The following is a 26450-nucleotide window of genomic DNA, read 5'->3' on the forward strand; positions in this document are numbered from 1 at the left end:
GGTGCCCCCACTTTTGCCCAATTAAGCACTGCACCACATAAGCTTCTCAACAGTTTTGGTTTTTATGATGAAGTCTTTGGTATTTGTAATGCAAGCCTAAATGGAGAATAAACTTTTAGATACCATGAACAATAATGTATTGAAGAGTTTTGTATAACTACTCGACAATCACTATAGTTTGTATATGCCAATGCCATCTTCATTCTAAAAGTGAGAAACTAGGAAAATCAAAGAGAAAACTCACATTGTTGACGGTGATTAAATATTCCGTGATTAATTCCTCTTGGTTGAACATGTACACTCCCTAGAAAAAATAAATATCTTTATCTCACAATGTTGAAGACAATCTACTAGAATTCTCTATCATATGATACTCTCTAAAGATCTTATTAGTTGCATAGATGGTAATTATGATTTAAGAGACAAGATCAACAAAACAGGGGTTTTATACGACTATATTTAGATCACTCTGCAATGCCATGATGGATAGGTTGGTCTTATTTTACCATATAATCCAAGTAATCATGTAAATTATGAATTTAAAGGGCTATATACTGTGGGATTTTTTCATATGTTTTAATTTAAAACCCAATTTCAAATAATACATACTGAATTTTTAAAAATATACAATATATAATATACAATATATTAATTTAATAATGTTTGAATACAAAATTATGATATCAAATTTTCCCACACATTGTGTGGGTATAATAACAATCTCTCCACATCATATAAGGTTGTGATGCGGCATATCTACTAGATATTATCTAGGAATAATACCAGGCATCTACCATATGCTCTTTGGCATTTCCAAGAGAAAGAAAACCATGCACACCCCACTTTCTATCCATTGCATGCAATGCAAGCACCAACTAGGCTCAAGTTACTTCCCCTTCTTTAAATAGTGAGAGTGTAATATCCTCTCTTTTCATATCTCATCACTCTTGGATCACCAGTATCTCCATATATATTTGCTCCACTCAACACTAATATTGTTACCTTAATTTCCTAGCTGTAACTTGTAAGTATGATTGCCCTTTTCTTTTCTTTAACTGTAATTTGGATCAATACTAGTATTTTAATGGAACATTTATGTGGTTTGGCTGCAAGTAATTAATAACACAGTTTGCATATGCTGGTTGTTACCTTTTGATGTTTTCAAGAATAATGGAAAGTTATTGAGCTAACTGAGAGACCAACAGGTTGAGCATATATAAAAGCCATAAGAAACCAAGAGTGAAGTTCATCAAGGCATCCAAGCATTGCAGAAATGGGAAGCAATGGAAAACATGCAGCAGAAAGGCACATTATTATCTTTTTCAGTTTCTTTCACATAGCACTATAGCAGCTTACCTTTTCTTGACAAGAATCGCATTGTTGGTTATAGGTACGCAGTGGTTACAGGGGCAAACAAGGGCGTTGGTCTTGAAACTGTTCGGCAACTTGAATCTCAAGGTGTGACAGTTGTTTTGACAGCTCGAAATGAGAAGAGGGAGATGGAGGCTTTGCTGAAGCTCTAGGAGTTGGGTTTGTCAAATATAGTTTTTCATCAGCTCGATGTTTTGGACCCAGTTAGCATCGATTCCTTGGCCAATTTCATCCAGGAAAAATTTGGCAGGTTTGATATCTTGGTAATGATGAAATTCTTTCCATTTTTTTTTTAATTTTTTATATTTCTAATTGTTACATCAAGTTGGAGAGGGTGTTCAAAGCGTTTTCTCTTCATAAACAACAGTGTTACTAAATTACAAGGCTCTTAATAAATTCTTTCCAATTAGAACCTTATACCAACCATTCAAGTAAAATGTATTGCCAAATTATTAAGTGTATGTGGGATTTGAGGATGAAATTCTTTCCAATTTGAATCTTATACCAACCATTCAATTAAAGTGTATAGCTAGGGAAGTTATTTCAAGGGTACGTGGGATTTTGCTGAAATCTCTTTTAGCACATTACTTTATGTGTATATATATTTCTATGAAAATGAGATGCTGTGACTTCACAATCAGTTAATGCCTCCAAAAGCTCCTTGATGAAATTTGTATGAACACTTTCTTCTCAAATCATTCAGTATGTTGCCTAAATTGTACACACTTTTTTTTGTCCTTGCCATTAACTCTCTACCTCATAGACATTGGATATCACGAATAATCGTGGTAGGCTGATAGGCATACTTGAAAATTAGCTCGATGTGAAAACCTTTGACCACTTAGATCATTCATTATGAATTCTGATAATTTATAATTATGTGATTCGACACAATAATTTATAATGCCTTTATTATGAATTCTGATATTTAAAAAAGTTCACCAACTTTGGGTGTAGTGAGTGATCCATTAACCTTGTACAAAAAAAAAATGTTTACATAAACTTTAGTTTGCGTAATGAATCATTAACCATCTTTCATTAATTAACAAATGTAATATGACTTTCCTTTGACTTTTACAGGTTAATAATGCTGGAGCTTCTGGAGTTGTGGTTGATGAGGAAGGCCTAAAGGCCTAAAATATAGACCCCTCATCCTGGGTAAGTTCATAAAAATAAAGACAATAATTTTGATGGATGCCTTGTTCAGAGCGATATCCGTAACTTCTACTTCAATGCAGCTCTCAGGGCAGGCTTACAAGTTGATTGAACTTCACGGAGTGATTAAAACAAATTATGAGAAAGCAGAAGAATGCTTGAATACTAATTACCATGGTGTGAGAAAAGTAACAGAAGCTCTCCTACCACTATTACAGCTTTCCCCTACAGGGGCAAGGATAGTAAATGTGTCCTCCCTCAGGAGTGAGCTAAAGGTAAAAGGTTAACCTTCCTCTACCTGTACATATATTCAACATTTAGCCTTGTACCAATTATCATATATCCAAAAATAAATAAAAAGGATAGTATAAGGTATGAAGGTAACTAACACAGTGGTTGATATTGTTTGTGATTGGAGCAACATCACTTTCACTTGGGTCTAACATTGACATTGCTTTTATTAAACACCAATAATAATAGTCCATATCAACAATTGTGAAAAATGTTGTGTCCGAGACTTAATAATTTTTTAACCCCATGTTGGCAGAAATGACAAAACTCATCCCTTGAAATTTTTAAGAAACTAATTGAAACTTTTTTATTTTGAGGGACAAATTGAACTGGGACCAAATTTGCAAGATGAAAATTGCATTTTAATCCATGAGAAACAAAAATCTCCAAAAGGACAAAATGACAGTGAAGTTCTTTTGGTGTACTTTTTAAGCATGAGTGTGTTATGACATGAATGCTCCCCAGAATACTAGCCTATTACTTAGATTTACCTCCAACATCATAAGAGGATCTCATTTTCATTCACATTAGAGTCTTACATATTAGATGCAAAGAAGGCATGTATTATCATCTGCTATGTACATAATGATAGAGTGAGTTCAGACCAGTTCACAGTATCAATTTTTTGCTTAAATCAAACAGAGGCGTTAAATGAGCAATCTGTTTGGCAGTTATCGCATCCTTGGATTATCCACTGATCATTGCCACATTTTATCAATTATTTCATTGAGTTCCTAGCACCACATGGAACAAATGTGTCATATTACAAGTTATCTAATACAAGCATCACTTTATGCAAAGAATTCCTGGTAAGCATATAAAAAAAGAACTAAGTGATGTAGAAACTCTAACCGAAGAAAGATTGGAAGCCGTTATAAGAAGATTTTTGCATGACTTGAAAGAAAATGCCCTTGAAGGCAATGGATGGCCATTGATGGTGCCTGCTTATAGCATCTCCAAGGCCACTCTCAATGCCTATACTAGAATTCTTGCCATTAATTTCCCTAACATGTGTATCAACTGTGTTCATCCGGGCTATGTCAAGACAGCTATAAACTGGAACACAGGGACAATGAGTGTAGAAGAGGGAGCTAGAGGCCCAGTTTTGCTATCTCTTTTACCTGATGGAGGCCCGACTGGCTGCTATTTTGATCGTACTGAAGTAGCTGAGTTTTGATTCAGCTGTATTTCAATTGCAGCATGTCAAGATTTAACTTCTGCTGCTTGGATTCTGTAAATTTTGGATAAGAACTATGTTTCTTTCTTTATAAATAAACTTAAGAAGATAAAGATGATTTTATCTTTATATTTGATAAGAATTAGATTGCATTGGTTTTAGCTTTGGAAAACAAGACATAACTTTTTCTTTTTCTTTTTTGATATGGTGGTGTTGATAAACTTCCGGCTATTCTCACCCATTTTGAAGTGAACTATACAACCTACTGTGTTTCATTCTTTTATGCACACTCTGAACTGAAGACTAAAAGCTATGAATAATCAATATATTGAATGATTCAATAGGGAATCAAGCGGATATTTATCGTTCAGATTGACAGAAATTGAAGAGATTTTTCTTACTCTGCCATTGTCAGCATTAATGAACAAGGATAGAAAAAGGAAAAGAAGGAAATTAACGAAATGAAAAAATGGGAAATATGACTGTAAGGACTCAATTTGTGACGGCCCCAAGATAGTATTGAGTTCACACGTTAAGGGCCCAAACAATATAATTTGTAGAGCGTGGGTTTGAAAGGCTAGGCTTTGGTCACCGAACGATGGCTAGTCGTGGTGTCCATACGGAAATAAACTATGCTTACTCGAGAAGTCTTTCTCCTCGGTTCGGCCTGGGAGGCTCTGGTTCTTAGCCTTTTTTTCCCAACCCCTTTTCCGGATTACTTGCTTCTCCTTTTATATTAGCCTGTATCCTTTATCCTACGTCCACGTGTAGGTTCGACTTTCCAGGACTGATACTTGTCCCATCAGCCCATACCCAAAGTGATTGAGAGAGGTTGTAAAAGCTGAAGAGTATGGTTCTGTCAGGTGCAGAGTATTCAATGGCAGTAATGGCAGCTTTCCCTTCGTCCTTTGTCGTCATACTGTCCAGGGGTCCTTTTTCTATCAACGCAGATATTTTAGGTTTTTCCCAAAACTGTTCCTATATCGTTCTTGCCCTTTTTTTCAGGAGGGCCTCGGGGACGCCGAGGACAGAGTCATCCTCGGCTATGCCTCAAGGTTACTTGGACTTTTATTTTATGTCCTCGGCTATATCCTACCTCAGCTCGGGCCTTGGGCCCTAAGGTAAACTGGGCTAGGGTCACAATTTCTATGGTCCCACAATAGCCCCTCAAAATCCTGCTGCTTGACCTCTTGGTCGGGGAGGAAGGTTTTGGTGATGTCGGGCCTGTATCATGGCTTGCCCAACTTTGTCCCGTATTAATGTCAGTGTCTCTTCATCTGCCTAAAAAATGTGCTGAGTTACGAGACATTCTTTTAGATTTACTCACGATGCGCTCCTGCCATTCCCGTGTACGAGGCGCGTCTTTAATAACTTTCCTTTACGAGGCCAATCAAATCTGACGGTTATAGATGACGTTGGGGAGTTGAATGGACACTATCTCGTTTGCAGCTCTTCTTGGAAATCTGTACGGATTAAATGCCACTGAACTTACCTTCCATATAAGAAGCAAGACAAGAGGGTACTTCCTTTGCATAGAGGCCCTTTAACCTTTCTAAAGCCTTAAACCTCAAGCTGCGCTCAAAGTTTTCCTTATCAGTACAATCAAACCTTAGAGTGTGATATGTCTGAGGTAAAAGCGGGGGTGAAGGAACCACATCCTCTCCAGAAGCACTGTGTCCCTCCGAAGCTTAAGATGGCTCGATCAGGGCAGGGTAGGCAGAGACTCAAGATATTTCTCATCTTCCTTCAGCCAAAATCCGAAGCAGGTGTTAATCGCATCAAGCTTTTGGTGCAACTGAGCTGGGGTTGCTCATCATCAGTACCATCCGCTCTCCTTCGAGCATAGCTAATATGGCACCGGCGTGTTAGGAGTCAGGGCTGACGCAAGGACTAAGTATCCCTGCTTCTTCCTCTCTTCCTTCATTGGTGCCTCCTTTCGCCGCCTCTTCTTCTTCTTTCCCATCACCAGATCCATCCTGGTGCTTTTACTTCTTCCTCTTCTTCTCCTCATCCACCAAAGGGGGTCACCCTCTCATACATGATCGCTTCTGGAGCAGAGTTTAAAAAGATTTGTCGTTTTATTGTATTTATTTTTTTTATTTTTGCTTTTGTAATTAGCTTCTTGTATAGGCTTGTTTAAGCCCCTCAATGTACGCTGTACTACTTCTTTATATTAATAAAAGTTGACATTATTTCATTCTATGTATTCTTTCTTTTCTGCAATAGTTATGCTGTGAATAGATATACTATCATATGACCCCTTTTTTTTTCTATATTCTGAACGATACTTAGGGCCGAAACCCCTGTTAAGAAAAAGATATCTTTACAAGCTTACTAAAACTATTCGGCGCAATAATGCCAACCTGAAAAAACGATACTTAGGGCCGAAGCCCTTGTTAAGAAAAAGATATTATTCCAAGCTTACTGAAACTACTCGGCACAATAATGCCGACCTGAAAAAGGTTACGTACCCAAGACTAACCAAGATAACAGCTGAATGCTCGATACTGTGTAGGGGGTAATCATCCGAGGAGGGGTAACCCAAAATGAGCTGCCCATGTGGGTCGCCAAGTATTAGGGTGATTTGTCACCTTCTTACTATCCTTCATAGCCTTAGCCATTTTTGGCATCCGGTCCGAGGATTGAAGCACGATCGTACCGAACTTAAACGCTCGTTTGCATCAGTTCCCTTAGAACTGAGGATCCGAGGACAGGTCGGGACCTTCATTCCGCCTAGGACGTAATCCAACTTTTAGTATATAATCATCCTGTAGGACTGAGCAGTTTAGAATTCTCCTTAAGTGGTTGGTTTTTCCATAGGTTTGAGTCCGAGGACCATGCAATACCTTAGTTCTGTCCAAAACTTAGCTTTTTTAAGTAGTTGGTTTCCCCATAGGTTTGAGTCCGAGGACCATGCAATACCTTGGTTTTGTCCAAAACTTAGCTTTTTAAGTAGTTGGTTTCCCCATAGGTTTGAGTCCGAGGACCATGCAATACCTTGGTTCTGTCCAAAACTTAGCTTTTTTAAGTAGTTGGTTTCCCTATAGGTTTGAGTCTAAGGACCATGCAATACCTTGGTTCTGTCCAAAACTTAGCTTTTTTAAGTAGTTGGTTTCCCCATAGGTTTGAGTCTGAGGACCATGCAATACCTTGATTCTGTCCAAAACTTAGCTTTTTTAAGTTTGGGGAGATTAGCCCCTCAGCCAAGGGGTGGGACATTGGTTTAGGGGGATTAGCCCTTCGGCCAAGCCCCTAGAGCCATCCGCGCTACTGACGCCTCGAAGCGTAGCCCCTAATGGAAAAACGTAGCCCCTAATGGAACTTTATGTTAGGACACTACAACGGGCTGTTGGAAGTGACGGGGGGACTTTCTCGACCCACCGCCTATGCCAACACACAAGCCTCTCCACAAACGGCGCCAATTGTAAGGACTCAATTAGTGACGGCCCCAAAATAGTATTAGGTTCGCACGTTAAGGGCCCAAACAATATAATTTGTAGAGCGTGAGTTTGAAAGGCTAGGCCTTGGTCACCGGACGATGGCTAGTCGTGGTGTCCATACGGAAATAAACTATGCTTGCTCGAGAAGTCTTTCTCCTCGATTCGACCTGGGAGGCTCTGGTTCTTAACCTTTTTTTCCCAGCCCCTTTTCCGAATTGCTTGCTTCTCCTTTTATATTAGCCTGTATCCCTTATCCTACGTCCACGTGTAGGTTCGACTTTCCAGGACTGATACTTGCCCCATCAGCCCATACCCAAAGTGGTTGGGGGTGGTTGTAAAAGCTGAAGAGCATGGTTCTGTCAGGTGTAGAGTATTCAATGGCAGTAATGGCAGCTTTCCCTTCGTCCTTTGTCGCCATACTGTCCAGGTGTCACGCCCCAAACCCCAAAGGGTCCAAAGCATGAGAGAGACGTCTCAAGTATCTGTAAATTTTTCCTTTTTGACAATTCAATCCACCAAATTTTTATCAAGTGCCAACAACAAGAATTATCATAATAATCCCATAGAATCTACTTTCAGAGTAAGTCAGAGCTCTAAGCATTAATTACAAGGACCATAGGCCACAAAAGAATAGAGATCTGAATAAAACTATTACATAACAACAGCTTGTCTCATCAGTGGAAATACAGTCATAACCACTATAATATACAAAAGAATAAGTCAAGCCTAGTCTAAAATGTACACCATCTAATATATCCATTACAAAAATTCAGCCTCCATCAGTAGTTAGTCTAACTACTATTAGCCACCAAAAAAGCTGTCTCAAAAGATTGTCGCCTACTCTGAAAAGTTTATAAAAATAATGGAATGAGACAAAACCCAGTAAATAGCACAATAATGGGGGTGGGGGAAATGTAAGTTTCATCTTCAATAATAATAATATAACAAGAATGATTACATAATGAAGCACAAAGTTTCTCAAAGTAAATACCTTGAAACTATATACCATAATCTGTAAGTATCAACAATATAATTTCTAAAACCATAATATCTAACATAAGATAAATTATCACAAATCTACCACACTACCACATAGACCGGTCAAGGGATCCACCCATTCACAACTGGCATGATATTATCCTCTCTGGTATGCAGACTCTTGGCCCCATGGACAGCAGCTTCACCCATACCCTCAAGGTTTTTCTCTCCCCCCATGGGCAACAGAGAGAGCGCCTCAAATAGGACCTCTCTTGCATGTGGTCTCTTGGTCCCATGGACAGCAGCCTCACCCACACACAATCAAGAAACCTCTTCCCCCATGGACAGCAGGGAAGAACGCGTCATCCAAAGTGAAAGGGCACTGACCTAAATTTGATTCCATTGTCACAAAGACTACGGAAATCAAATCGGGTGATCACCGGGAAATCACACATGGCATAGGGCTAAAATCACATAAACTCACAGGTTACCTTACTTTGAAACACATAGTTCATATCCAAATAGTTTCAGAAAACCTTAAATAATCTAACTTCTACAAAGTTTGTAAGGTTTTCAAACTTCATTCTTGTCAAAAGATTTTCTAACAATTTCTCAAATAATACAAGACAAGATAAGCATCTTTAACTTTTCAATACACCATAAAATCAATGATTTTCTTATCAAAGATTAAATAAAAGATGCTCATTTTTCCATATCAACAATTCATGCATTTCCCCAAATGTAATATCAAATATGATGCATTTTTCATATATAGTAAGGGTCACAACACAATACTTTTAAGAAAGCATATATCCATATATATCATTTTACAAAATGTGTTTGACTCAAAAACAATATTTATAAGATATGGTTATTTTCCAAAAATACCCATTAAAAAGCTACTTACCTCGTAACCGCAAAATCCTAATTCTCTAAGCTCCAAGGGGAATTTAGCTAGAACCTAAACAATGTCAAGCAAATCTATCACCATGAGCACAAAGCTTGAAATTGTATCTAACTACAAATTAGGAATTGCCAAGTAAGAAGTCAATTAGGCAAGCCTAGTATTCAACCTCACATGTAATGTATTCTACTTCCAAAATTTCTCAAAACACTTTAATTTGCAAGGCATAGACTCCCATTTATACTCATAAATCTTTTAAGGTGTCATATCTAACATCAAAACCTCCACACTTTACAAGTGCTTCCCACAAGATTTTTTTATAACATCATCAAGTGACCCATGACACCAAAATCATAATTTTCTCCAAGACAAACAATTTAAATCTTTAACTAGCTCCAAATAATCAATAAAAATTATATTCATCATCTATCATATATTATAACTCAAAACCTCTAAATTTTCACCACAACAAGCCTTAGATAACTATCATTGTAAAAATCATGAACTCACTCATCAAATAGATCCACCAAGACCAAAATCCATACATATAAACACATGAATATCATTTCCAAACCTCTTAAATCACATGAATAACATTATTAAAGCTTGAGTAAAATAACCTCAAACAAGAACATAATACTCATCAAAAAAGATTTGAACTTTTACCTCAAATAAAATAATGAAGATGCTTTGGAGTTCCTAAGTATTTTTCCAGTGATCTTGTCGGAAAAATGATGGTGATATAGTGTGTTTTGGGGTGGAGGCTGGTGGATGGGTGTGTGTGTGTTTCAGTAAAATGAAAAGAAAGAAAATGAAAGAAAGAAAGGAGAGAGCCGGCCAAAAGAGAGAAGAGATGTGGGTGAAATTGAGTGGATGAGAATGATGGGTAGTGGGGTTAGGTGGGGGCACATGTGGTCCACAAAAATTCTGACTTACTTTTTAAAAAAAAAAAAACTCACGGGATGTTACACCAGGGGTCCTTTTTCTATCAACGTAAATATTTTAGGTTTTTTCCAAAACTGTTCCTATACCGTTCTTGCTCTTTCTTTCAAGAGGGCCTCGGGGACGCCGAGGACAGAGTCATCCTCGACTATGCCTCACGGTTACTTGGACTTTTATTTTATGTCCTCGGCTATATCCCACCTCGACTCGGGCCTTGGGCCCTAAGGTAAATTGGGCCAGGGTCACAATTTCTATGGTCCCACAATGACAAATTTGCTAAAACCAATATAACATTTGGAGAGATGATTTAAAATAAATGTATTTGAAGAACAATTACTTGTATAAACTAGTGCCTAATCCGTGCATATGCACAAATACAATTAAAAATAATCACAATTATACCATTCAAATTAGTATATTTCTTGAAAGATATTCAAATTATACATAATATTAATTTATACTTTTTTTAAACTATACATTTTTAAAATATGTAATGGTTTCTCATTTTAATTATATATATATAATTTAAAATTTAATTAATTTTAGACTTTTCAATTTTTACACCAAATAATTCATTTGTCACAAAAATTAAAAAATTAGATGGACATATGGCGGAAAATTAGACTCTAATTGAAATTCAATTTAGAATCTAATTGGATTCAGACTCTTCAATTTTTACATTTAATAATTCACTTGGCACAAAATTAAAAATTAAATGAGACACATAGTGTAAAATTAAAAATCTAATTGTGGGATTTTTTTTTTTTTTCCTAGTTGATTTTTAGTTACAGTAACCAATTTAATTTAAAAATTAAGGTTTTACTAACGTGTGTCCTTATGACATACATTAATTTTAGGAATTTTTTTATGAAAAAAGAAAAAATTTATCAACTTCTTTGACAACTTCTATAATTTTTCATAAAACATTTTTAAAAATTGATGACTAATATATGCTGCACCCATTAACCGAACCTTAAAATCTATTATAATAAATAAATAAATAAAATTGGAGATTCCATTATGATAAGAGTGCTCGGCTCCCCTAAAAACAATATGTCAGCCGTATGTATTGATAAGCGTGCACACTCAGTAATCAAGGCAGGCCTGTTGACGGTTTCAGCAGAGGTATGTGCTGTGTGGTGGTTCCATTTTCCCCACTTTCCTTAGCTATTTCTGACTTCTTGTAATTTGAGGCTCCACCTCTGTCCTCCCCAGTTCCATGTTCCCTGTGACACCCAGTCCCACTTATCTAACAAAGTCAATACCAATATCTAATCTAAAAGCTGCCGTGAGCCCCCTGCAGTCTGCAGAGACGGAGATCCTTACTGCATGATTATTATTATACTTCTTACTACCCTCCAAGAGGTAAATTAACCATCTTTCATTCTCTCACATCACATTATCATCATTCTTAATTTCTTATTATTGAGGTTGAGGTTAAGGTTAAGTTTGTGACTTGCGAATCTAATATATCTATTGGGAAATCTTAACTTCATGGATTCTCTATCCTTTTTTTTTTTTTAACAGAGAAATGTTATATATATTTTTATAACAAATATTCAGCGGTAGATTGTTGTGGGTTATGAGTTAACAAAAAAGTAATTTAAATTAGAATTAATAAAAACTTCCCAGACTTCTGATTTGTTGTGAGCGTAGCAATTCTTTCTTTTTGTCACCTTTCCTAGAGTGACTCTAAACACTTGTCAATTGTCATAAACAGTTATCACCTGTGAGAAAAATATCGGATTTTCACGGTGGAGTTACAGTAAGATCTCTAAAAAAATGTTAACATATCCCGTTGTATGTTTCCTTTTCATTTCAAAAGCAGATTTAATATCAATATTTTCCTTTTTCTTTAATCTTTAGGTTTGAGAATTAAGATTGATTAAACTTCTCACGAGAAATTTATTATAAGATTTTAAAATCTTATATACCTATTTTGAAATGAGTTGATTGAATTTTACCATGTCACTAATATTTAAATAAATATTTACTCTCACCATTTCTATATCGCTTTAAGTTATTAATGACATAATGACATGACAAAATCCAAATTTAGTCCTATCAAAATGAATGTGACATGATTTTAGACACTTCATAATGGAGTTGCCTAATAACTCTAGAACATCCTAACATGTTGAAATAATATCCTTCCACTCACAAACTATTGTGGCATTAATTACTAGTAACAAAAATCACAATTCTCGTACATGTCATACGCATAATCCAACACCAACCATAATATGTGTTTTACACCTAATGTTCAAGGGTGTGCATTAAATCCACCAAGTCAACGAAATCAACCCAACTTGATGCCTCGAGTTGGTTTACATGGTTTGATAGATTGGATTGAGTTAAAATTTTATTTTTAACATCAAGTCAAGTCGAGTTCGGATTGATAGTTTCTTAAACCCATTTGACCCAACCCGATCCTTGATGTATATAAGTTTATTTTATTATTCTTATTTGAATTTTTTTGGTTTGATTGATTTTGGTATTTTGAGAATTAGTTTTGATTTGAAATTTTTGAATACAACTTAAGCATATTATATGAATTGTTATAATTTATTGAAAAAATATTTAAATAATTGATGACTTAATTTTTAATAATAAGATATAAAATATATATATACACACACATACAACTCACTGATCGCACCCAATTCAATCGAACCATGTGGGCTAGCGCTGAGTTGGGAATTTCTCAACCCGATAGAGTAAAGTTGGGTTAAAAACACCCTCCAAACCGACCTACCAACCCAACCTGACTCATGCAAATCCCTTCTAATGTATATAAAATAATAATTCCTTATCCTATTCTGCATCCTTTTTTGTTTCCTTATAAGGTAATAAAAGTTAATATATTTTTCAGAAATGGGAAGCAATGGAAAGCATGCAGCAGAGAGGTACATTGATATATTTTTTAGTTACTTTCACATAGCAGTTAGCTAACATTTTCTTGACAAGAAACACATTGTTTGTTATAGGTATGCAGTGGTTACTGGCGCAAACAAGGGCATCGGTCTTGAAACTGTGCGGCAACTTGCATCTCAAGGTGTGACAGTTGTTTTAACAGCTCGAAATGAGAAGAGGGGGATGGAGGCTATGTTGAAGCTCAATGAGTCAGGTATGTCAAATGTAGTCTTCCATCAGCTCGATGTTTTGGACCCAGTTAGCATCAACTCCTTGGCCAATTTCATCCAATAAAATTTTGGCAAGCTTGATATCTTGGTAAGGATGAAACTCTTTCATCCTTTTTCATTTTTTCAAATGTTACATCCAATAAGGAAGGGAGAGGGATTTGAATTAGGGATGTGTAATTTAGGTTAGCATGTTGTGTTGAGGTAGTTATATTCAGTTAAATGACTCAACTTAAACCCAACCCATTTAATAATCATGTCATGACCTTTCAACTCTAACATGACCTGTTAATGAAGCGGGTTGACACAACATGACCTACTTGACATGCTTAATAAACAGGTCATGTTGGGTTGACACGAATGTAACATGACCCATTTCAACTTGCCTAATATTAAACAAGTTGGATTGACACAAATTCAATACATTTAACCTGCTTCAAAAAAAACACCTAATTAATATTGTTATAAATTTAATAAACAACAAATTGAATACAAACTCATAAGTCATAACATCAAAATACCTATATACAATTTGAAAGTCAATAACAACATCAAATACTTAAAACACATTGTCCAAAAGTTCAAAATAACGTCAAAGTATTTGATAAATATAAAGTTTCTTTTTTTTAGAAGGTAATAAATATTAAGTTGATAATGTAATACCATCCATCTAAAAATAAGTTCTTTACATCCCAAAATAAAGTGCATACACTTCAATCCAAATCAAAATAACATAGTTTAACAAAAATATAACATTCATCTAAAAATAAATTCTTTACATCCCAAAAGAAGTGCATACACTTCAACCAAAATTCAAAATAACATAGCTCAACAACAATATAACATCTACAGGACTTGTCAAATGCTAAGTATCAATATTGAAAGAGTTAGAGCAACTAATAGATTGATCATGACTATAACTATGACTATGAATATCATTCATAGATTTTTTAGGGTTTGTAAAGTTTGAACTTACAATTATAACACTTATAAGTTTTTATAATTACTCACTTTTTTTATTTAAGTTTATGATATAAGTTAAATATAAATATTTGATAGATCTAAAATAAAATGAATATTTATTTGCTATATGAGTTAAACCGGTTGGGTTAAATGAGACATTTTAGGTTGACATGAATAAATTGGCGTGTCAAATATGTCAATTGCGAGTCATGCGGGTTGACCCACTTATGACACATTTATTATCGTGTTGCTTTCGTGTAGTGACCCAAAAAGGGGGGTCTTGCATTCTATGGAATCCCACATCGCCTAGGGAAGCACATGAGAATGTACTTATAAGGAATGATCTCCCTTCAATGTGTAAAAACATTTTCCCCAGCGCAACCTGGGGAAAAACAAAACTATGAGGGGTATGGGCTCTAAAGTGGACAATATTTACACAGTTGGGGTGGAGTCATTACAGATAGTATCAGAGCCATGTTCTAGCCGAATGTGTGAGCCCCACACGCGAGGACGCGTCTACCCATAAGGGGGGTGGATTGTAGTGACCCAAAAAGGGGGGTCTTGCATTCTACGGAATCTCATATTGCCTAAGGAAGCACATGAGAACGTGCTTATAAGGAATGATCTCCCTTCAATGTGTAGAGGCCTTTTCCCCCACTGCTGTGTGCTTTGAGAGAGAACAAAACCGTGAGGGGTATGAGGCCTCAAAGCGGACAATATCTACACAGGTGGAGCGTGGTTGTTACAAACCCCACACGCGAGGACGCGTGTGCCCTAAGGGGGGGTGGATTGTAGTAACCCAAAAAGGGGGGTCTTGCATTCCATGGAATCTCACATCGCCTAGGGAAGCACATGGGAATGTGCTTATATGGAGTGACATTCCTTTAATGTGTAGAGGCCTTTTCCCAAGCACAACCTGAGGAAGAACAAAACCATAAGGGGTATGAGCCCCAAAGTGGACAATATTTACACAGTTAGGGTGGGGCCGTTACATTTCGGGTCAACCCATTTATAACCCGAACCCACTAAGGTCCAACGTAACTCATAAAAACCTGTCATGTTCATATCGCGTTTGCGAATCGTGCCAAACATTGGTGCCCCTAATTTGAATCTTAAATTGATTCCAAACTTAACGTTGTAACCATTCAATTAAAATTAGCCAAAATTTTAAGGATGAAATTCTTTCCTATTTGAATCTTATACCAACCATTCAATTAAAATGTATAGCCAAATTATGATAAGGGTACGTTGGATTTTGCTAAAATGAAAATGAGATGCAGTAACTTCCCAATCAGTTAATGCCTCCAAAAGTTACGTGATGAAATATGTATCAACACTTTCTTCACAGATCATTCAGTGCGTTGCCTAGGTTCTTATCTTTTTTGTCTTTGCCCCTAACTCTATCTCTCATAGCTGTCAAATATCACGAACAATCGGGTTAGGGTGTTACCATGGTCACACTTAGTTAGGTAAGTTACAATAGTCACCCTCTCTACCCATTTTTTATTTACCAAAAAAAATAGCTCGAACTTCAACCATATAGATCATTCACTAATTATGTTATTTGACATAATAATTTCTAGTGCCTTTAATATGAATAAATTATTAAACTTTATTTGTGAAATTATTAATTATATTTTTGTGGTATAAAATATTGATGTCTTGAAATAAGTCTACTGGATTTAGTGGAATGAGGTTTTAACTGAACTCATATATTATTTTTAATTCTAGACTTGACTATGTCTATCAATAATTAATATACAGAATTACTAATTTACTATAGATACACGTTTTTGGATAACTTGGATTATGATGGAAATGAGGTGCAAAATTAAAATAGTTCAAAAAGACAAAAGGGTAGTCTTCATTTTGCTGGTCAATGCATAATAATTTGGTAGGCCTTGTATAATAAGAGATCTCATGCCGAAATGGCCTTATGACCTTTTTTTTTTTAGAATCATGGCCTTATGACCTTATTGCATCATTACCCCAGGTACTTGATAATAATAAGATACAAGTACTTACAATTTGCTGCTTTTATTTATTTTATTTTTTAAATTACAATATTTTGTGATTTGTTTTTCTCAGCTGTAAAAGTACAAGATATAGAATTCTAAAAAAGTTTACATGAACTTTAGTTTGTGTAACCATCTTTCAGTAATTAAAAAATATAATATGACCTTCGTTTGACTTTTGCAGGTTAATAATGCTGGAGCTTCTGCGGTTGTGGTTGATATGGAAGGCCTAAAGGCCTTAAACATAGACCCTTCATCCTGGGTAAGCTCATAACATAAAGGCAGTAAATTGTTGATGCATGCCTTGTTCAGACCGATACCCCTAACTACTTGAATGCAGTTCTCAGGCCAGGCTGACAATTTGGTTCAACTTCAAGCAGTGGTTAAAACAACTTATGAGAAAGCAGAAGAATCCTTGAATACTAATTACTATGGTGTGAGAAGAGTAACTGAGGCTCTCCTGCCACTATTAAAGCTTTCCCCTGCAGGAGCAAGGATAGTAAATTTGTCCTCTCGCTGGAGTCAGCTAAAGGTGAAAAGCTAATCTCCTATATCCACACATATATTCAACATTTATCCTTGTACAAATTGTCAGTGTTTGCTGCATAAACCCTATTCTAAATAGTAAGCTACTTTGGCAGCCAGAACCAAAATTTGGTGGCCCGCAAAAAAATAGTAAATGAGGTTAGATGGTAAATAACATACGGGCTGATATTGCAGTTGTGATTAAAACAACATTACTTTCATCAGTAGTTAACACTAACATTACTTTTATCATACACCAATCACAACAGTCAATATCAACAATTGTAAAAACCGTTATGTCCCTGAACTTATTAATTTCTTTAACCCCCTTAAGATGAAAATTTCATGTGTGTTCTTGTGACAGTGAAGTTCTTGTGGTATGTTTTTTAAGCATGTGTGTGTTGCGAGATGTATGAGCCCCAAGATACTAGCCTATTACTTAGATTTACCTCCAACATCATAAGAGAACCTCGTTTTCATTCCCATCAGAGTATTATAGATAAGATACAAACAAGGCATGTATTATCATCTGCTATGAACACAATGGTAGAGTGAGTTTAGACCAGTAGTTCACAGTATTTGCTTAAATCAATAAGAGGTGTTACATGAGCAATTTGTTTGGCAGCTATCTCATCCTTGCATAATCCACTAATCACTGCCACATTTTATCAATTATTTCATTGAGGTCCTAGCACCAGATGGAAAAAACGTGTAATATTAGTAAAAATTATCTAATACAACTACATGCATCACTTTATACAGAGAATTCCTGGTGAGCATATAAGAAAAGAACTAAGCGATGTAGAGGCTCTAACCGAAGAAAGAGTAGAAGTCGTTATAAGAAGATTTTTGCACGACTTGAAAGAAAATGCACTTGAAGGCAATGGATGGCCATTGACGGTGCCTGCTTATGGCATGTCCAAGGTCACCCTCAATGCCTACACTAGAATTCTTGCCAAGAAGTTCCCTAACATGTGTATCAACTGTGTTCATCCTGGCTATGTCAAGACAGATATAAACTGGAACACAGGGACAATGAGTGTAGAAGAGGGAGCTAGAGGCCCAGTTATGCTGGCTCTTTTACCTGATGGAGGACCTACTGGCTGCTATTTTGATCGTACTGAAGTGGCTGAGTTTTGATTCAGCTGTTTTCCACTTGCACCATGTCCAGATTTAACTTCTGCTACTTGGATTCTGTAAATTTTGGATAAGATACGTTTATTTTTCTATTAATAAACTTAATAAGACAAAGATGAACTTGTCTTTATATTTTGATAAGAATTAGATTGTATTGGTTTTAGCTTTGGAAAACAAGAAATACATAATATATATGGTGATGTTGACGAACTTCCCACTATTCTCTTCAATTTTGAAGTGAATGTTACAGCCTATTTGGCCGATTTGAATTGAGGGAGAGGGAATGGGAGTAAAGTAGAGTTGGCTGCAAATTGACTGCAAAACTCTGGTCAACTCTACTCTATGCACACTTTGAACTGAAAACTAAAAGCTATGAACAATCAATTGGGAATCAAGCAGATTTTTAATACCCAAATTGACAAAATTTGAAGAGATTTTTCTGACTCTGCCACTGTCAGTGGTAATGAAATTAGGATAGAAAAAGGAAATTTAAGAAATTAAAGAAATGAAGAAATGGGCAATATGGCAGTTTTGCTGAAACCAATATTACGTTTGGAGAGATGATTTCAAATTAAGGTATTTGAAGAACAATTACTAATATAAATTATTTGATACAAATTGAACACCACATGATCGTTTAAGCCTCTGGAGATTTTGCTCAAACAAATATTCTTCTGATATTATGAAATTGAAATGACTTCTTAGACCTAGCCATTTCAAACACGTATATGTCTAAAAGCTAAGTTGTAGGATTTATTTAACATTTCAGTCCAATTCAGTCCATTTATTGCACCTCAGTTCCATTCGGTCCTCTTAGATCAATTCGGTCCACTCAGTTCAGTTCGGTCTATTTTGGTCCAATTCTGTCCACTTCAGTTTCATTTGGTCCACTTAGGTTTTTTTGGTCAAATTCGATCCACCACTGTCCAATTCGGTCCACTTTGGTTCATTCAATCCACTTGGGTCCATTTTAAACTAATTGGGTCTTAAATTGATGGAAAAGGTGTTTGGAGACTTCTCCTATATTTTTTTATTTGATGCGAATTTTGAAATTCTAACCGTTCGATTGCATGTTCTTATTATATCTTCACTACTTGTAAAATTTCAAAAAAATCAAAAATTAATAACTATGTTATCAATCAAATGTTTAAATTTCAAGTTGTGGTCTAAAATTAAGCTTAAAAATTAAGTTTATTGATCAAATAATAAATAACATCTTATTTGAATGAAATTTGATATGCGTGTTAATAACATAAAGAACATACAATCTAACGATTAGATTTTCAAATTCACATCCAAATAATATACACACACGCGAGGAGTTTGAAGGATTTCTGGAGAGAGAGCTTGTCCTTGGAGAGAAACCTCATCCTTCAAAAAAAAATATATCAAACATCTTTTTAACAAAGTTAGGTCAAACATTAATTTTGAATTCACTACCATTTCTTCAATAGTTTAGGAGGGAGCATCGTTTCCTGAAACATCAAATGAGGTTGCTGTAGTTTGCCCTAGGATATATATCATGGTAATGGGCATTAAACTTAAAGTGTACTCTCTTGCCAAACACCAAAAAGGCAGTATGCTGACAATACTAAGTAAAATGCATCTGCACCAAATTTCGGTTGATACACGAACTCACGCTTACAAACATTGCAGGCAAATTGACCAAACTGCAAGTGGCAGCTTTCCAAAGAAAGAAATATTTATACTATTTTTCCCAAATATTTCAAACGCTTGGTTGCAATGGCAAGTAACATTCCTATCACCATTGGTCCCGAGTTTCTTCTACATCAGCCACAAAAGATTTATTTTTCAGGAAATAAATCCTGGATATCAAGAATATCAGCAAGAACTCCAGCTGCTGTAGTATCATTACCAGCTCCAGCACCTTGAATAACCAGTGGCTGTTCAGAATAACATCTACTGTATATCTCCAACTGCATTACATCAAATGAAAATTAGTCTTTACATATTATGACTTAACACACGTAACCAGGGCCATATGTAGCTAAAAGAACTTCAGAATGTAGGCTGAATAAGATGTAAAATGAGTGCCAAATAATTGACTAGGTATGAGCTATTTCATAGAGACATCCTGGTTGTAGATGCAGTATCTTCTGATGTGCTATAATGTGTTTTCGGAATTATACTTACCTTCATTAGCTAACCAGTAAAGGATAAAACAGAGAGAAGAAAAAACACGGTACTTACCACATTGTCACTTCCTCTCAGTCTTCCCAATGGAGAATCTTTAGGAAGCTCTTGAATTCCAACTTCACATCTACGAATGAAAAAAAAGTAAATATATAAGGGGCAATGGCAAAGCCAAGACTTTGGGGAGAAGTGAAGTGAGTAATAACTATAACATATTAACACAACCTCAGTGAAACTACTTTCTTTTATTTTTCTTTTTCTTTTTTTTTCTTTTTTTACTTCTTTTCCTTCCATATTACCAAACAAAAAAAGTGTTGGAAACTTCATTCCTCATCATTACTTCTTTTGTCTGTAACAAAATTTCCAATCACACTGTTAGGCACCAAAAAATTTTCCCCCATCATGACACTTTTCCCTGTCACTCATAACACCTCCTTAGATCATTATCCCAGGAATTTTAACAAAAGTGACAGGTGTTTCTACAATGATTCCATTAAGATGCATATATTCTACTGCAAGATCAAAACCACCTTTGCTTTGTTCTTTAATGGAAACTTTAACATTGTGTGACTTTATGCTTATTATACAACACACCTTCAAACATCTATTAAAAAGTAATTTAGATAAAATTTTCCATATCTTTCTTAGAGTGAATATAAAAATTACCTTGATCCCTCGATCACACAGACATAACGCAACACATTCCCATTTAAAGAAGCCTTATTAACCCTCTCTTGGATATCTTTGTCAAGCAATAATAACCCATTGCCCAGGAAGTCTTCAACAGACATTACATTTGATCCCATTACTTCAGGGTACAAGCTCTCAATCTGAAAACATATGTAACCAAATTTAAAAATTAAAAAATAAAATAAAAAATTTAAAAGACAGCACTAATATACATCAATTGAGCATCATCATAATTATAAAATAATGATATTTTAGTTTGAAAGAGTGTGATAATACAAGCAAAATAGAGCATTAACCTTAATACTATCCAAGTTAATGCGCCGACCAAGAAGCCGAGCAAGGATCAATGCCTGCATGTGAATATAAAAGAAATAATTAGAGCAAGGGGAATAAATCATGGTTCTGCATTTCAAAAACCACGACATCTATATTCTCATCACAGAGAGATCTGCTCTGCAGATGATATCTACATGACCATTACAATGACTTTACATCAGAAATATGATGGGGGTTGTACATAAAAATACTAACTGAACATATGTACAAATTTTTTTATAAATCAATGATAACACGTCAAACTATAACAACCATATTGATTCACATATTACACAAAAGAAACAGGACAGCTTGGAAGGTTCCACATGCTAAAACACTAGCAAAATGGATGATCATAACTTATATATATATATATAAGTAAAGCTTTTTCATTGAAAAATGACTACTTTCATATCCATAATGAACACAAAGAAGCCTAAAGAAATACAAAGAATAAGATATCATGTACAGAAGTAGGAACCTGTATTTTAAGTTCAAGGGGGCAAGTAGTGCTGGTATTCATTTTTGGTATGATTGCTGGTGCAGGGACATGATTCTTAAAGGATACTTTTCCATACATATTCTGATTGATCAGAGACTAAAAAAAAACTGTGATGGCAGATTTAATGCAAGAACAGAATGGGACTGTTTTTTGGAATGTGGTATTTACAAGATCCTGTCAAGACTGGAAGTTGGAACTCCTGCATTCTTTCTTCACCCATTTATATTCTGCCAAGATTGAGGGGGCCAGAGAGGATTGCTTAACATGGCTCCCAACAAGAAGTGGAATTTTTGAGGTAAAATCTTAGTATAGAGCTTTGACTCCTAGGGGACATCATTCTTTTCATTGGAAGCACACAAAGGTCCCAACAAAGGTGGCTTTCTGGTGTGTACAGCCGCTAAGAGGGGAATTCTAACCATAACCTCCGTAAGTGAGGATTGTGTGTAGTAGATTGGTGTTGCATGTGTAAGCAGAGTGGTGAGTCTGTTTATCACTTGTTATTCCATTGCCCTTTGCGTATGATATTTGGTCTATGGTGTTTGGCATGTTTGGGATAGTTTGGGTGATGTCAGAGCATTTTGGCCTTGGTGGAGTGTAGGAAAGGTTGGTTTGGTCGGCATCAAAAAGCGGATATTTGGGGTGCTCTACCTTTATGTATTATGTGGCTTATCTGGAGAAAGCGTAATAATCACACATTTGAAAGGCATCAAGTGTTCACCCTTGGATCTGAAACTGTTACTTCTTCGCACTCTTTTTGATTGGATAGCTGTTCTAAGTGGCCCACTGATTTTCAAATTGGCTAGAATTTTTGGATCTATGAACTCTTAGCTGATTTCAATTCACAGCCTCCGTACACTTCCTTTGTATAGTGGATGCACCGTTTCTTTTTGTCTCTGTTCTTAATAAAGTTTCACATTTACTGATCCAAAAAAATAAATAAATAGCAAAGAAGTATAGCGACTCTTTACAATCAACAATGGAATTATTATTGGTAAAACCCCACACATGACAATAGTCGAATAAGCTCTAATAAACAATGATTGCAATGAAGATTTTGTTCCCTCCACAAAGTCCGCATCAAACTTCAAGGAACTAGATTCCAAATATCCAAAAAAAAAATGTTTTCCAAACCAATTCCTTCAACCAAACAAGAGATCCATGACTTTTCAGTAACACAATTGAATCCCGCAAGAGATTCATGAATTTTTTCTGGTAATGTTGTGGACCTAGGGTAATGGAATGGAGGGTTGGGATAACAAAATTGCGCTAAAGGGAATGGATGTGGGTACTGAAGGCTCAATTGATCTGGTGTAGGCCACCATAAATGGTTGGACAGTGGCAGAAAGCGGTAAATAGTATGGCCGTTTGGTGGTGGTGGTGGTGGTGGGGCACTATGCATGGTGAAGAGTTTTATACGATGTCAATAGAGTTTTTCTTTAAGCTATCTATCTTATCAGAACTTTGTCTTGTTGTTCTTCTTCAAAAACCATGATTGTCACAATTGAAAGATTATCTCAAAAGGTAAAAGTTTCAAATCAAAATGAATTTACCAACATGCATTATGCACTGCCAGTCCAATTCAAGGTCTCTGTAATAGGAAGCATGTTTTTGATACTAATGATGTTGAGCTAGAAGCCTATATAAATAAATAGAAAAAACATAACAATAATATTGGACACAAATAAAATAGACCATGTCCAAACCTTTCTTGCAACATCCATTCCACTGAGGTCATCACGTGGATCTGCAAAGTGGATATCAAGTCAGTGAGAATCATAGTGTCAGACACTTCAAAATTAATTTCCAAGACCTGACTTCTCATTGCGAGTCATGAGGCAAAGAAGAACAGAAGTCATGTGAAATAACAAGAATCATATAATAATAAATAAATAAAAGTGAATTTCACAGGGATACCAGCATCCCTGTTTTTCCTTATAATTTATTCAAGAATTACTAATAAAAAAAAAAAACATTACGAGGAAGAAAGGCAAGAACACTTAGAATAAAAAACAACCAATTAAGTAATTAACACAACTGAAAGCAAAAGTCCTGAGTATAAATAAAATAAAATAAAAAAATGCATTGAGTATTTGTTAAAATTCAAATTATTCCAAATAAAAATGTAATACATAACACAATTGAAAGCCAAAAGTCATGCAGGTCCTCACTTCCTCTATCAGATAGCAAACACAAGTTTCATAGACTATTGAGTGTTTTTTTTTTTTTTTTTTTTTTTTTTTTTTTTTTTTGGATAAGTAAGTTTCATAGTTGCCAAATGCAGTTTATAGGAAAGCAAAAGAATTATCTGAACCTGGTTCGGTGTACCCCAGGCTTTTAGCAGCTTTAACAACTTGGCTCAATGGCTTTCCATCTTCTACCTCACTCATAACATACCCCAATGTACCTACAACAAATACAAGAGATAAAAACCATCATTCACATACATGTGATCCCCAGAATACAAATGCACGCAATTCTCTATGAGACATTATGTACTGTAACCATAGAACAATGACTTAAGAAAATTTGGTACCACTTAAACTCCCAACAATACGATGGACAGAGTCTCCAGATGAAAGTATACGGTTTAAGGATGCTATAACTGGAAGACCAGCACCAACCTAGTAAGAAAACTGAAATCAATTCAGTGGAAATTGCTTAAGCAAATTTCAGATATCTATTTTTTATTTATATAGGTAATAAGACTTTTATTGAATGAAATGAACATCGTGTTCACGATGATGAACCCTCTAAACATGAATTGCAGGTATCTATATAAGCCAAAAATAATAAATCAGAATCCAAGAATGCCATTTGCTTAGCAAGACCAAAAAGGAGGCCATCAATAACAGATCAAACAGCTGATAGTACAATATCAATCATAAAAATTCCTACTTCACAGCTAGCATGGACATACTTTTCCCATTCATAACATATCTTTCATCTTTATACTTCAGGGGTTTTTTTTTTTTTTAATAGGATTGAAAAAAGGCTCCTCACTGCATCAAGAAAAAGTGACTTACAGTTGACTCATGTCGAATGCGACGTGGATGTGAGACCAGTTTGTCATAATCCTCCTGCAGGTCAGCAAATACAGAGTCCTTTTTAGATACCTCATTTTACTAATTGGTATTTCAAAGACAAATTTGTCATGCAGGAATGGTGAACAAGGAATAGATGAATCAAGGACACTTTCACTTTAAATATATATATTAATTGGAATGGACCTTATCGGCAGTTTCTCCTGGTAAATACGATGGCGACCACAAAAATGATAACATAACAACAAATCCATAATAATGTTCCTTGCATCACGTTTAGAAAGATAATTGCTTCAATCTACCAAACTACTAGTCTAAGTTTATTACCATTGTAGAAGTAAGAGGCTTTTTATTAGCCATGACAACGCAACAGCCCAAATCAACCACTTGTTTCATTACTCCAATAGTCTCAGAACTAGCAGAGCAATCCACTAGGGCCAAACCTACAATAAATCAAAAAAACCAAATTCAAAACCAAAAGCATGAAAATATGCCCCCCAAAAAAAAACCCATTTTCTAGAACCCAGTGAAACATAAAGAACACACACATGCATGCCACATACCCATTGATTTACCCAGAAGAGCCGCAATATCTGTAAGTTTTGTTGTTGAATCTGAATTGGTTAGTACTTGATACTCAACTCCTTCAAAAAAAAAACATAGAAATAAAATTGTAAATCCATTTTAATGAGTAGAAGCAAAGATATAGACAGATATAGTAATGGAATTACCAGAAGTAGTAGAGATTGTGAGGAGAGAAGAACCATTGGACTTGAGTTGACAAAGCTCCAATAGAAACTTGTCATCAAACTCCATGGAGAGGACATCAGACACAACAATGGATGACTTGCTATCACAGACTCCCACAACTCTCAAGTGAACACCCTGCCAGTTCCAACCAAACATGTCAGCTCAGCTCTCAGCACATAAAAAGTATAGAATTTTGACAATGGAGAAGAAAACAAACCCCATTTTTGAAAAATGGGGTGAAATTTGAGAATAGAGGATGGATGAAGAGAATGACCAGTTTGGCATGAAGAGATCGGGAGGAGACAATGTGGTGGAGGAGTTGGCGACCAACGCCGCCGCAACCCATCAAAACCACCGGAATTGTCTTCATTTTTTGTGTACAACGTTTGTTGCTGGCTTGGCTGTTTTTGAGTTTCTAAAGCCAAACAAACGAAACAAGCGTTTCTCTCTCAATAGTCAATAATACTCTCGATTGATAGAATATTATTATATAGTATATATTCAATGAATCGGGTATTATTACCGTACTATTGTCATTGGTCCCTACATAATCCGGGTTTAATTTCACTAAATCAAAGGGTTGTTTTAAAAAAATATTAAGAAATCAAAGGGTTTAATTTCACTTTATAAAATAAAAATAAAAAACTAGTGAATCTTTAAAGGGAATATTATAATGTAACGGTAGATACTATAAAGAAATTGATAGATTTAGCAACAAAAAAAAAAATTTTTGATAGAATTTAGACTCAATTAAAAAAATATTTATTAAAATAATAACTTTATTTTTTATATATTATATACATTATAGAATCATATATATATATATATATGCAATGACTATAAATGAATTGAATATTTATCAATTTTCTTTTGGTGTTTAAAATGGAATAGATGGAATAAAAATTAAGATTATTTGGATTTTTTTTTAAGAAATAGATTTTCATTAAGCACCAAAGAGAA

The 26450-nt window shown here is 35.4% G+C and overlaps 1 protein-coding gene, 1 long non-coding RNA gene and 2 pseudogenes across 2 annotated transcripts; 2 read left to right on the forward strand and 2 right to left on the reverse strand.

Annotated features, from left to right (window-relative positions):
- The first annotated feature begins 1273 nt into the window (after positions 1–1273).
- Positions 1274–3994, forward strand: LOC126725223 ((+)-neomenthol dehydrogenase-like; annotated as a pseudogene).
- A 4013-nt stretch (positions 3995–8007) lies between these two features.
- LOC126725252 (uncharacterized) lies at positions 8008–10150 on the reverse strand. The gene is made up of 3 exons (XR_007655379.1): positions 9983–10150; positions 9320–9373; positions 8008–8276 (listed from the first exon to the last, which is right to left on the reverse strand). It is a non-coding gene; the product is annotated as an uncharacterized LOC126725252 (long non-coding RNA).
- Positions 10151–11341: 1191 nt separating this feature from the next.
- LOC126725215 ((+)-neomenthol dehydrogenase-like) lies at positions 11342–18191 on the forward strand (annotated as a pseudogene).
- A 1256-nt stretch (positions 18192–19447) lies between these two features.
- On the reverse strand, positions 19448–25944 carry LOC126725266 (uncharacterized). Its single transcript, XM_050429833.1, has 12 exons — positions 25765–25944; positions 25472–25625; positions 25304–25384; positions 25068–25183; positions 24723–24776; positions 24233–24320; positions 24011–24103; positions 23403–23443; positions 21179–21232; positions 20859–21022; positions 20250–20319; positions 19448–19975 (listed from the first exon to the last, which is right to left on the reverse strand). Exons 1-12 carry the CDS (start codon positions 25858–25860, stop codon positions 19844–19846), a joined length of 1143 nt encoding a protein of 380 aa, XP_050285790.1. The 5' UTR covers positions 25861–25944; the 3' UTR covers positions 19448–19843.
- Between the last annotated feature and the right edge of the window lie 506 nt (positions 25945–26450).

Source organism: Quercus robur, chromosome 1 (assembly GCF_932294415.1).
Source record: "Quercus robur chromosome 1, dhQueRobu3.1, whole genome shotgun sequence".
Taxonomy (NCBI): Eukaryota; Viridiplantae; Streptophyta; class Magnoliopsida; order Fagales; family Fagaceae; genus Quercus; species Quercus robur.

What these genes read in the sequence shown, in the direction of transcription:
- LOC126725266 (XM_050429833.1), bottom strand. Translation starts at nt 25,860, where the DNA reads ATGAAGACAATTCCGGTGGTTTTGATGGGTTGCGGCGGCGTTGGTCGC. An exon ending in GATCTCTTCATGCCAAACTG is followed by an intron (nt 25,626 to 25,764) that starts GTCATTCTCTTC and finishes TGGAACTGGCAG; the next exon opens with GGTGTTCACTTGAGAGTTGT. An exon ending in TGAGAGGAAGTGACAATGTG is followed by an intron (nt 19,976 to 20,249) that starts GTAAGTACCGTG and finishes GATGTAATGCAG; the next exon opens with TTGGAGATATACAGTAGATG.